Source organism: Gymnoscopelus microlampas, assembly GCF_963454915.1.
Source record: "Gymnoscopelus microlampas genome assembly, chromosome: 19".
Taxonomy (NCBI): Eukaryota; Metazoa; Chordata; class Actinopteri; order Myctophiformes; family Myctophidae; genus Gymnoscopelus; species Gymnoscopelus microlampas.
Genome location: NC_139956.1, coordinates 24,633,784 through 24,647,436, shown reverse-complemented (window position 1 = coordinate 24,647,436; position 13,653 = coordinate 24,633,784). Strand labels below are relative to the sequence as shown.

At 41.2% G+C, this 13,653-nt stretch overlaps 2 protein-coding genes across 2 annotated transcripts in view; both read right to left on the bottom strand.

Moving 5' to 3' along the window:
* LOC311035302 (transmembrane protein 151A-like) overlaps nt 1-9,231 on the bottom strand; it is a gene marked incomplete at its 5' end in the record, with an annotated part of 36,928 nt that extends 27,697 nt beyond the window's left edge. The window contains one exon of the mRNA XM_084043419.1: nt 9,163-9,231. Coding sequence (XP_083899545.1) covers nt 9,163-9,231 — 69 coding nt within the window. The remainder of the gene's footprint in view (nt 1-9,162) is intronic.
* Nucleotides 9,232-12,358: 3,127 nt separating this feature from the next.
* spag17 (sperm associated antigen 17) overlaps nt 12,359-13,653 on the bottom strand; it is a gene marked incomplete at both ends in the record, with an annotated part of 44,284 nt that continues 42,989 nt past the window's right edge. The window contains 2 exons of the mRNA XM_084042315.1: nt 12,359-12,526; nt 13,285-13,345. Coding sequence (XP_083898441.1) covers nt 12,359-12,526; nt 13,285-13,345 — 229 coding nt within the window. The remainder of the gene's footprint in view (nt 12,527-13,284; nt 13,346-13,653) is intronic.

The window sequence follows — 13,653 nt, the reverse complement described above, 5'->3', positions numbered from 1 at the left end:
TCCTTCCCCGTATATCAACAATTTGATTTAGTTATTAAAGTGCTCTATCGAAATGCACTCAAGAGATGTGGTGGAAGTGACAAATCTTTTCGTTTGGTATTTGTTCCGTTTTACGATTGCGCTGCATGCATACGTATATCCAGCACATTCCTCTCTCTCCTTAATGTCATCTCTTCTCTTCATTCACCACCCACACACTAGGCTTGCTAATTATAGCAACTCTAATCACACCTCACCAGCTGAACGGAGACAGAGAGAAACGACATCTTGACTGTACCAGACAGTAAAAGATCAGGGTTATTTTACATCTTCTGCCCGGGGAAGCTTCTGCTTTAATTAGAAAGTATTATGTACTTTACTTTATTATTACTTTTTACAGGTAGGAAAAGTAGCTGTATGTGGTGGAAATCAAATTTGAAACAATTATTAATTCATTCATTCATTATTTCATTCTTTCATTCCTAATCAAAATAAAAATGGAGAAGAGAGGGGATTTCACATTGCTGCTTCATCAGATTCACGGATAATACACAGTATGGTGGATGCCCTAGCCTGATGAGCCCCTCACACAGCAAAATATGAGAAAGTTAGTCAGACCGTTGACTGGGACTCAAGCTAATGGATACATATTGTTGTCCTTGGACCCACCAGAAAGATCCTAAAAGCCTATCCACAAAACAGCTGCATGCTGTTAACAAACAAGATGCCATTGTACTGTATTGTCTTAGGCTTGATGCAACTAATACTCCATCACAGTGCATCATATTGTTTGGAAGTGACTCTAAGCAAAAGAAAAACATAGGAAGAGTCCAAGGGTTCTAAGATGCCATTGTTACGAGATTTAACCATCTGTGTGTGTATATTTTGTTAACCCATTAAAACCGGGAAAGAGTCCTCTGTGTCATTTTAGATTTTTGTGTTGGCTATTCAAAAATAGCAAACATACAAGCTCACAGCATGTCACTTTGTGCCACGCTGCGAGCTTGTAAATCTGTTATTTTTGATTTTTTTAGAAATATCTGAGAACTACTGCTTTAGAAGGCATTTGTAGAGTTGGCTACAAATGGGGATAGTGTGCTCATCTTACGCCTGTATCTAGCACATTGTGCAGCTGGATAAAGAGGCATAATCAAAGAGAAACAAAAATATCCACACACTCAGAGTTGAAGCTTCCAAAATATGTATTACAAGGGAAACGTTTCATCAAATCAATTGCCTGATGAAGACCTATATGGTTGAAACTTTGCCCCTGTGATACATTTTTTGGGGAGCCTCAGTGTGCGGATATTTTTCCTCTCTTCATATATACCATTGAACATTATATTTAGATATCAGATGTACTCAAGCCTAGAAATTACTAATAATAGGGTGGAACACAAAATAAATCCCCCATATCCTATTTTAAAATTGGCTTAAGGGAGGACCGGTCGGCAGGCGGGCGGACCATCACGCTCATGTCACGGGCGAACCTCTGACGTCACGCTCATGTCACCATGACTCAGCCATAACCATATGAGTTCCCAATGCACCTACGCCCAAATATGGAGTGTGGTGTCTAACCTTAAAGTGTCGTCATGCCATCAGCAAACAAATCAGTCAGCTCCATACATATATGGGCACAAACAATGTGTTTATATGATAAATAATCTAACATTTCATATCACACAACATAAGTATACACTCCTGTAACTTTCACAAGAATAAAATTATGTTGATTATTTATTTATTTTATTTTATTTTGATAATTGATTAAATCAATAAATTAAATGAACTGCTGCAGCTCTACTGGCTATGGAAAACTATTCAATTCCTGAAGAATGTTGAGGTCTTAGTCAAACAATAATTTGCAAATTATTTTAGGGTATTTTGTATTTTTTTCTGTATTGGATAAGTACATACAGTAGTAAAATGTAAAGAGGTTCTTTTCATCATTGTGTTTAGGCAAACCCCAAATCTGGCATATTTACAGTCCTACGATCTATTGAGCCTAAATAAGCCTTTAGCATATTAGGATAAACCAAGGTACACTTCAGCCTTTACCAGCCTTTATTGGGCTGTGAAAAGAAGATGATGGCACTAATCTCTTCACACCTTGAAAATAAGATTAAATTACTTTTGTGGCAGCCAATAGAGCAATGTTTATCAATCCCAGAGCTTCAGGTTCAAGAGTACATGACCACCATACCATAAACAACAGCAGAAGATGCTGACTCTTTGTTCTATCCATTCCCCTATCACTCCCACTCCTCTTTTACTATCAGCTGACCCATTTATTCCATCAACGCACCCATTAACAACATGCATGTGTGTACGTGCATTCGTGCAAGCATGCATATGGAATTTAGTGTGTGTGTGTGTGTGTGTGTGTGTGTGTGTGTGTGTGTGTGTGTGTGTGTGTGTGTGTGTGTGTGTGTGTGTGTGTGTAAAGAGAAAGTGGAGGTAGGTACAGTAGTCAAGGCTATGTGAGCGAGTGCATGTGAGGAGGAATGCAAAAGTGAGAGAGGGAGAGCTGAGGGAGAGTGATTGGTGGATGATGTTACATTGTCCAGGAAAGGCAGAGCAAGACAGAACAACAGACCAAAAGGGGAAGTAGAGAGAGAGAGTAATGGAGTCAGAGAAGGAGAACGGACGCAGACAGAATTGCATTGCATTATATTCGCCCCGTCTGCACTGCAGACACTGACTGAACTCAACTCAGTGTGAAAGGCTAAAGACGGCAGGAGATTGAAAGAGGGAGGGAGGGAGGGAGGGATGGTAGTAGACAGTGAGACAATGAACTACTTTAATAGCCATTTTAAAGGCACAGATATTGAGCTTGTAACGGTCTCTAGTCCGCCAGACAAAATGCTGGTAAATGTGTCTGTTAGTCTCTGTCAATTCCACTTGCCACTTTGGCAGCCAGCCAGCCCATTGTGTCTTTATCTTTTCTTTAAAGTGAGTTTGGGGTTAGTTAATTACGAGTGGTGGACAAAGCATACACACAAGTAAATAATGAAGTATTCAAGAGTACAAATTAAGTACATTTTCAGAGATGGACCGAAATGTATTTTTAAATAGTGAAAATAGCAGATCTACAAGCTCACATCGTGTCGCACTGCAACCCGTTGTGAGCTTATATATCAGCTATTTTCACTGTATTTGAAATAAGGCTTAAAGGGATGGTTCACCCCAAAAATATCTATCGATTAGTCACCCGATGGAGACTTGAATTCATGGATTTATTTATTTTTTTGTCGCATTCCTAAGCCAATAATTTGATGACCAGCGGACCAGTAGGCAGTGGTTCCGGTAGGAGACACAAAGGAGACTCTTTGTGTCTCCTACCGGAACCGCTGCCGGTCATCACAATATTGGCTTAGGAATGCGACAAAAACAAAACAATATCCATGAATTCAAGTCTCCATGGGGGGAATAATCGATAGAAAAAGTCATTTTGGGGGAGAACTATCCCTTAAAGTGGTTAATTCATAATATATTTTTGCCCATACTTTTGGGTCCCAAGAGTCCCTTCCAAGAAATGTAATGGAGCCAAAATTACAATATTTCTATTTAAAATGTAGCCCAGTGAAAGTCATCAGCTTTCAATAAACAGCAACAAAAAACAAATACTTTTTTGAATATGGGGATCTGGGCACATCATCCCTCGAACAGCCTCATTGGCCTGCTGTTACATCAATCACCACAAGAGAGAGATGTTAAAGGCATAATATGTAACTTTGCCCTGTGTTTACATAACAAAATAATTAAAAAAATAATTTACCCATCATTTCCCTCTATACCTGCAGCCATCAGCCACTGGAGTAGTGTGGTGGTGTTTACCTGCAGAAACACACTGCCCTCTCGCTTTATTTTTGTGTCTTCACAGTTTGTTTTGGTTGCCCAAAAATATCCCTGTCTACCAAAACAAACAGTGAAAACACCAAAATACATAGAGAGGACAATGTGTTTCTGCAGGTAAACACTACTGCAGTGGCTGATGACTGCTGGTACAGAGGGAATGATGGGTAAAATATGTAGTTTTTGTTTTGTTATGGGAACACAGGACAAAGTTTTTCTTTTTCTTTTACATTTTTTATCCCATGATTTTGTAACTCCTTTTTTTTCACCCAGTGCCAATTTTCTAAGTGATCCTGGGTGCTACACTCCCCCCACCAGCCTAGGGAGCCCAGGGCCGAGCTCATGCCTCCTTCAATGCATGAGAGCCAACTGACCTTCTTGTCACCTGACAGGGGGGAGTTTCCCCGATAAGACGTAGCGCGTGGAAGGAACACGTTATTCCAACCAGTTCCTTTCCCCTCCATCAGGCGCCCCGGCTGATGGAGGGACAAAGTTACACAGAGTACAGAGCTAAAGGACAAAGTTACATACTATGCCTTTAAGAAGATCACAGCGAGAGCCGAACACTGTTTCTTTTGTCCACTTGCCATATTGGCTTGTAAACTTTACTTTACTTACTTAATTTGTTTATTTACGGTGTAGGGTGTACGTTCATGAACATTGAATACATGTACAAGAAGTGAATCAATTGAACATGATGTTATGTAAACATGACCGATTTAGCCAGAAGCTAATTTACATCCGTAGTCCCACATTATAAAAAAAGAATCGCAACATGACAAAAAAACAAAAACACAACATACAATATACAACTGCCTACAAATTTAAAATACAATACCTAATTTAAGCCTAAATAACAACACTAAATGGACAAATGCCCCAAATTCACCAGACACTTTAACTAAACTGTCATACAGTCTTTCACAATAGATTATCACCTTGAAATAATGGTCCATTATCTTACAAACTTTGACCACAAATCACCAGCCAACTAGGAGAGAATACAAAACACCCAATGATGATAACATAATGCTGTAGACTGGTATACATTGTGGTATATTACCTGCACTTGGCTGTGGCTCTCTGGTAGTCATTTCTCACCCTGTAGTTACATAAAATCAGCAAGTTCCTCAGCAGTAGAGACACCTACTCAATGCGCATACATGATTGCACAGGTGTAGTGCGTCTTTATATACCACATAAACACACACACACACGAGCACGTGTGTACGTGTGTGTGTGTGTGTGTGTGTGTGTGTGTGTGTGTGTGTGTGTGTGTGTGTGTGTGTGTGTGTGTGTGTGTGTGTGTGTGTGTGTGTGTGTGTGTGTGTGTGTGTGTGTGTGTGTGTGTGTGTGTGTGTATATATATATATCTACACACACACACACACACACACACACACACACACACACTTCGTGCAGCTAACACCTACTGTACGTGGCACTGCTGATCCGACCAATGTCTGAGTCATAGTGTCGGGGGCTTTGTCAGAGTACCCGTTGTACCCGTCTTTCTGTGTCTCTTTTGTGCCCATATATGGAGATGTCTGTTTCTGTCTGTCTACATGTGTCCCTTTCATGCCCATATATGTCGATATCTGTATCTGTCAGTCCTTGTCCCTTTTTTTTGCTTTTATGCCTTTATTGATAGGATAGTCGTCTGACAGGAAATGGGGAGAGAGATGGCGAGTGACATGCAGCAAAGGCCATCGGGATTGGGACTCGAACCCGTGACACGCTGTCAGGCTACTTTGGAATCTAGGTGCCTGGACCGCTATGCCAGCAGTCCAGGCCAGTCCTTGTCCCTTTTATGCCCATATGGAGATCTCTGTTTCTGCCAGTCTTTGTCCCTTTTATGCCCATATATTCATGATGTCATCAATATATGCCCATATATGGGCATGCCCACTTCTGTGCCTATATATGGAGCTGACTTGTGGTTTGTTTATGGTTATGTTGTCATAGTGATGTGGCCGACTGGCCGTGGTTTCTTTGAGTTGTCAATCATATAGTGACGTGGTTGTGGTTTGTTTATGTTGTCATAGTGGTGTGGCCATGGTTTGTTTATGGCTGAGTCAGAATGACTTCAGAGGTCCGACCCCCACCGGCAGACTGGCCGGTCCTCCACTAAGCCAATTTTAATATAGGATATATATATATATATATATATATATATATATATATATATATATATATATATATATATATATATATATATATATATATATATATATATATATATATATATATATATATATATATATATATATATATCAAAGACATGTGTATAGCTGAGGAGGTGGATATATTGCAACAAGGATAGTGAAGTGATAACATTTTGATATTGAGAAGCTGGGTACAGCATATTGCTGGAGAGGTGAGAGACATACTGTAAGTCTCTGTGACCACTCCAATATTTTTTACAATTAAGACTAAATGGAGTAAGCTGAAGGAATGATATGGTGTACTAACAGTGTACAGAGTCTGTCTGCATACTGTTAGAAATGCTCCCACCATGTTTATTCAATAAACATGGCGGGAGCAAGTCTTAACAGTGTGCAGACTCTCTTATTATTTCATTATGCTGACTTTCTGTTTGTCCTGCACCTGATTACCAGAGTGGATGTGCATGCTCTACTTTGTCCTTATGTATACAGTATTCCCAGATTTCCCACTATCTTGTGCTCCATTTCTCAGTTTGCTCTATTTCTCTAGAAATTAGGCTGCTAGGTGAACATATTGTGGATTAGCCAGATAAATAGGCTGGGTACTGCTGAGGAGAGGTGATTCCAGTAACTAGTTCAGTGGAAATGAGTCTGGCAGTGGCAGGTAATGGTATAGCTACACCCAGGGGAGTAGGTGGGAAGTGTTTTATTGGAGTCTAAACTGGTAGGTGGGTATAATCTATTACAGGGGTCTTAAACGTTTTTCAGGCCAAGGACCCCTTAGTTTAGCGAGAGATGAAGCAGGGACCCCCACTATATAGTGTATAAGATTGTGTTGCAGATTATAGATGTCATAGACTGTATGACACTTTATGAGCACTGATGATCAAGCACTGTCATTAGTGCTTGACTCATGTTTGTTCATGTGTATTTTCAGACATTTACCCACTTAAAGGGGTATTTCACTTTCAATTCCATCAATAATTACTTTAAACCTGACCTTTAGCTCTGTACTCACTCTGCTCTTTTTTCAACGAACCTCACCAAACCTCTTTGCCAAAATCAACTTTTACATTAACCACTGGAACCCTAGCATCCCTATTCTGGGGGGAACCTTTGTCGAAAATAGCAGATCGTCAAGCTCACAACGTGTTGCGATCTGCTATTTTCGACAAAGGTTCCCCCCAGAATAGGGATGCTACGATTCCAGTGGTTAATGTAAAAGTTGTAGTTCCTATAAAACAGAAAGATTTGGCGGACCCCCTGTAGTAACTCTGAGGACCCCCTAGGAGTCCCGGACCCCTTGTTGAAGACCCCTGGTCTATTATTATACCCTAAGTAAGAAATATCCCAAACCACATTGCCCCCTTTACTCATTCTGCATCTTTTCATGAACTGTTTTCTTACCGTGTCCTTTTACTGTTCTTGACCAATACAGTTTCCCTGAAGGGGAAAGAAACCTTGAACTATTTCTGCTTACTCGAGGATTTCACTTTATTTAGCTTTGCCCTAGATGTTGTGTCTGTATTAAAGCCGGTATAAACAATTCATAACAACATGAGCATCACCCGCTCTCATTCCCTTATCCGTCTCTCTGCCTAGAATTTAGGCTAAATCATAGCATCACAAACATTAACAAGGCCAATATCCTGTCCTGCGTCCTCTCCAATGCTTTAAGCACCAAATGTCAAATAGGCCCATAGCCTACATCTTTTACACCGGCTATGCTATAGGCTGCCTTGTTCTGACATGCAGCATCATCCATGCATTTAACCCTTTCAGCCGATAACGCATCTGTGTCATTGTAAGATTTCTTTGGCTTTATAAAAATAGCAGATATACAAGCTTGTAGCACGGCACCGAGTGCCGCGCTACGAGCTTGTAGATCTGAAAAAAAAAATGTAATGGTGAAAATGTGTGCAAATCTTTAGTTTGAATATATATTTACTTTTTTTAAAGCGAAAGTTTTTAACTCAAATCTTAACTCAAATATTTTACAAATGTCTTCTATATTCTAACAGTTTTTTTTCCTAAAGTTTTTATTTATTTTTATTTTTTACTTATGTTGCTATATTATCAATGGTTTTCAAACTTTTTTCATGTCAAGGACCCCCAAAATAATATGCATTTGTCCGCGGACAAATGCATATTTTGTTCCAGGGACCCCCAGAAGCAAAGATTTGAGTTAAAAATGTATATAAAAGATTTGCACAAATGTTCACGATTTTTCTAAAAATAGCAGAGCTTGTTTATCTGCTATTTTTGAATAGCCAAAGACATCTTAAAATGGCACATACAGTAGATGCGTTCCCTTCCCGGCCATAAAGGGTTGAAGATGACACAACATAACACACACATGCAGTGTGTGAGGAAGACTGCATGACTGGTGATGATAACTGTAGGGTGTATAGGACAAAAATAAGTGTGATGTAATGAAGGCACTTATAGGAGAATGAAGGTATAGTCCATTCAGAAATGCAAAATAATGCCTATATGTTCATCCCCATTAAGCCTGATTTATACTTGGTTGCATGCTGGTGTTGCATGCAGTAAATAGCATGTAAGATCTGCAGTAAATTGCAGATCTGCTATTTACTGAGCCAGCAGCAGCACACAACTAAGTATAAATGAGGCTTAAGGTGTACAGGACAGAAATAAGTGTGATATAATGAAGACACTCAAGGGAGAATGAAGGTATAGTCCATTCAGAAAGGCAAAAATAATGGCTATGTTATGTTCATATGTTATGTTCATCCCCATTAAGATGATTTAGGTATACTCCATGTTGGTGTTGCATGCGTAAATAGCAGATCTACAAGCTCACAACTTGTCACATTCGTGACATGTTGTGAGCTTGTAGATCTGCTATTTACTTGGGAGAATGAAGGTACTGTAGGTCCATTCAGAAAGGCAAAATATGCATAATGTTCATCGCCATTAAGCCCGATTTATACTTGGTTGCATGCAGTAAATAGCAGATCTACAAGCTCACAACGCATCACGAATGTTGTGAGCTTGTAGATCTGCTATTTACTGAGCCCGACACCGGCATACAACCAAGTATAAATGAAAATGAGGCTTTCCCCTCTCTGTTTACAACTGCCAGAGAGAGAGAGAGAGAGAGAGAGAGAGAGAGAGAGAGAGACACCGACACCCTTACCTGCTCTCTCCCTGCACCTTCCTCCAAAATGGGCTCTTCTGCGGCCGCCGTCTCCTCTTCCGTCTGCATCTTCCTCTTTGTGTCCTTCCTTCAGAACCAGAACCAGAGCCGGGCCCGGGCTGCAGCTCCTCCAACCAGCCCGGTAAGGGCCGAGGCGGGCAGGGCCAGGGACCTCCTCCCCGGCGGAGCAGGAGGACGCTCGGTCACCCCATCCGCCGCAAGTCGGTATCCAATTTCACAATGATGATGGCGGGGCCTGCGGCAAATAAGCATTCTTATCTATCTAACGCCGAATTCTCAACGTTTTGCCCGTGCCCCGTCCCCGTCCCGTGACCGTCCCTCCCCTCTGTGTCTTAACGGTCTGTCCGCTTCCCCCCCAAAAAAAATGATGTCAAATTGTCAACCTGCACAACGTCCCCCCTTCATCCTTCAGCTCCCTGCGACAAACGGCCAAACAAACACGCAGCACGGCAGCAGCAAGCCGTAGAGAGTCTGGTCGTCCCGGGTCCTCCGCCAATCCGTGTTCAGCTGCCTGCTGCTTGTCCTGATGCTCAAGCGCCTCGTCTGCGCGCAGTAACCGGAAGTCTCGCCCCAAAACACGCTCACCCCATAGAGTTAAGGCTCACCCCAATTTCTTTTTCTCGCGCTCGCCCCCAGCGATTCGGTTTAGGGCTTTTAGGCATAGTTTTACTGAGGTTACGTTTAGGAATAACAAGGGTAGGCTCGTTTAGGCATACTTTTATTGAGGTTACGTTTAGGTTTAGGCATAGTTTTACTGAGTTTACGTTTAGGAATAAGGTTTAGGCATAGTTTACTTTGGTTACGTTTAGGAATAAGGTTAAGTTTACGCATATGTTTACCATGGCATTTACTGAGGTTACGTTTAGGAATAAGGTTGAGTTTAGATTTAGTTTTACTGCGGTTACACTTATAATTATACCAGATGGCGACCGTTCCGAGGTCGCCGGATTTGCCCCGGGGTGATTGTGTTTTGGGGCGAGCGTTTTGGTATTCCTGTGCTCGTTCGTTTGTTCAATGTGCGCTTCTGTGCATGTGAGAGATTGGATTGGGGGGGGGACGCCGAGACTGCAGGAAATGTGTGTGTGTGGGGGGGGGGAATAAACACAAAAATACATAGGAGATATTTTATTTTATGATTATTTATTATAGCCGGCGTCACGGATTTTGCTCGCGATGTCGTGACGTGATAATGAATTTCGTTGATAATGATTTCGAGGTGGAAAACCCCCCAAAACAAAACAACTTTATTTTCGTCCCTGGTTGTCAGCTGCTCCGCCTACCTGCCTATTGCCGTCTCTGGCGGTGACGTCATACATGGCCACCTGCGCAGGATTCCCGTGATACTACCCCCCCAGCGCGCGCGCGCGCACACACACACACACACACACACACACACACACACACACACACACACACACACACACACACACACACACACACACACACACACACACACACACACACACACACACACACACACACACACACACACACACACACACACACACACACACACACACACACACACACACACACACACACACACACACACACACACACACACACACACACACACACACACACACACACACACACACAGTCCTTTTATTTGCAAATAATCATTCAGCCTAAAATAAAAAAACTGAGTCATGATGTAACATTATATGCAGCTCATTTAGCTGCTGTCATACATTCTTTCCAGAAAAATAAACCAGAGGAAAAGAGCAATACGTGGTGATCTCATTTATTGTAGCACTGATTTGACTATATTTTAGTGTTAAAATAAAAATGGTACAGTACCCTATAATGACAATTCAGCCTGGTGATGGATACTCAGCCTTTAATTAATATTATCTGGGAAATCATTAAGAGTGACCATCATTTACAATGATGCAGAGGTTACAGTGTGGAAACATACAAAACAAAAGCAGATGAAATAGTTACCAATACAACCATACAAATCACAAATCTGTTAAAACAGACGGGTAGGCAAATGGACCGTTATTAAGTACATTCGTCCTAAATCGTCCAAGAGGTACAGTATAAGGCCAGTGACCAGCCTTTATTCCTCTCTTCAGAGCTGATTAACCCATTAAGACCTGAGGCCGATTCTACAAATGCCTTCTAAATCAGTAGTTCTCACACTTTCAAGATTTTTCAAAATTGTAAAAAAAAAATAGATGTACAAGCTCGCACTGTTCTGAATTGTTTTCATTCAAATTTCTCTTTGAGACTACTCGAGATGTGTTCAGAATATTGTTTCTGGAGCCAGTGATACAATATGGTCTCTCCTTCTGAAATATAAAACCAAATACATAATATCTATCTATAGATATAAATGGCCTATCTATCTAATCTGTAAAATTAATGTCATAGAATAAAACTTGAGCTTGCTTATGTTATCCACAGGCAAATTGACAACCCTGTGGGGGAAAAAGCAGTGGAAATCTGGCGAGGGAACCCATATGGGATTTTGGACAACAAACAAACTGTAGCACCCTGTAGTCAGAGGTAGAGCTGCCTGTGGGGCAGTACCACTCCTCGTCTCACAGAAGGGGAGGAGGTGATTATGTTCACTCCAGGCCTTTCTTTGTTGCGTGATGCGGTGCGCTCCTTTGCCCATGAATCATATAAGTCCTCAGGTAGGACGGGTGAGAGATTTCATGTTAAGGAGTTCCTTTTCCTGCCACTGTGGCCTGCACATGAAGACCAACCGGCCCCAGTGGATGTCATCTCTTCCAACACACAACATCATTGTAATTTGCTCGATCATCTATTACAACACCTTTTATTCATCATTTCAGCAAATCTATTTTTGGATGTACTGTCTGAGATGTATGCCTAAGGATCATTTCAGATTGTGGAGGGTTGTTTTTAATCAGAGAGTATAATAGTGCTGCCACTTCTTTATTCAGGCCCTTAGGTATTTCTGTCACTTACATTGTATAATATTACATTATATGTGTAATAGATATACATATTTTGAGCCCTGTTTGTAATTGTTGTACATTTTAATTTTAGTAACATTTCTTAAAATGTTTTCTATCTGGAGTACTTTATTATGTTATGAATACGCATGAGTATCGACTGCATTTAACTGTATGTTTAACGTACTTGGCCTATGAAGTGACACTGGTTGATTCTGAACATGCATGACAAAAGTCAAAATGTTCAATTACAGTATATGAAGGATATTTGCAGTGACGGGGAGATAGAGGATTTCTGTCTCTGTGTTGATGACTATGTGCTGGGAAATGTAGTTCTTTGGTTCTGCCTCTTCTTCTTGGACTACACACATGGCAAACAGCTGCACCTGCAGCTCAACATGCAACCCAGCAGCCACCTAGGGGACAGATGGTTCAACAGATACCACAGGTTGCATACAGTATATGCATACATTTATGTCAGAGTTTCTCAAACCTTTTAGGATGGATGTGTGTGTGTGTGTGTGTGTGTGTGTGTGTGTGTGTGTGTGTGTGTGTGTGTGTGTGTGTGTGTGTGTGTGTGTGTGTGTGTGTGTGTGTGTGTGTGTGTGTGTGTGTGTGTGTGTGTGCGTGCGTGCGTGCGTGCGTGCGTGCGTGCGTGCGTGCGTGCGTGCGTGCGTGCGTGCGTGCGTGCGTGCGTGCGTGCGTGCGTGCGTGCGTGCGCGCGCGTGCATATATGATATACAGTATCCACACACACACACACACACACACACACACACACACACACATACACATACACCTACATACATATACACATACACATACACATACACATACACATACACATACACATACACATACACATATATATATACATATATATATAACATATATATATATATATACACATATATACATATACATATATATATATATATATATATATATATATATATATATATATATATATATATATATATATATATATATATATAAATTAGTTATTTATTTATTTAACACGGTACTGTACATCTCAAGCTAAATTGCCAAAGATTAAATTCTAACAGTAGAACTGCACATAAAACCTTAACTATAACAAAGCACAGAGACAACATACTTGCAAACAAACATGCTCAACACCCACACACACACCAACACCCAGAGTGAAGCTTACAGGCCCAGGGTTGTAGATGACTCGGAGCCCTGTAGCTGGAGGAGGCTGTTTCACAGTGAACCTTGAATAGGAACCAAGAACAAACTGTTAGAAGTGAAGGCTGTTACTTTATACAGCACTTGTAGGTCAACCAGACAGGCCGGAGTTTCTGTGTCGGTGTGCATGTGCGTGTGTGTGTGCGTGTGTGTGTGCGTGTGTGTGTGTGTGTGTGTGTGTGTGTGTGTGTGTGTGTGTGTGTGTGTGTGTGTGTGTGTGTGTGTGTGTGTGTGTGTGTGTGTGTGTGTGTGTGTGCGCGTGCGCGTGCGTGTGTGCACCCATAGTCCATTTCCTTGTAAACAAGCATTAATTCAAATGCAATCCTCCCACCAA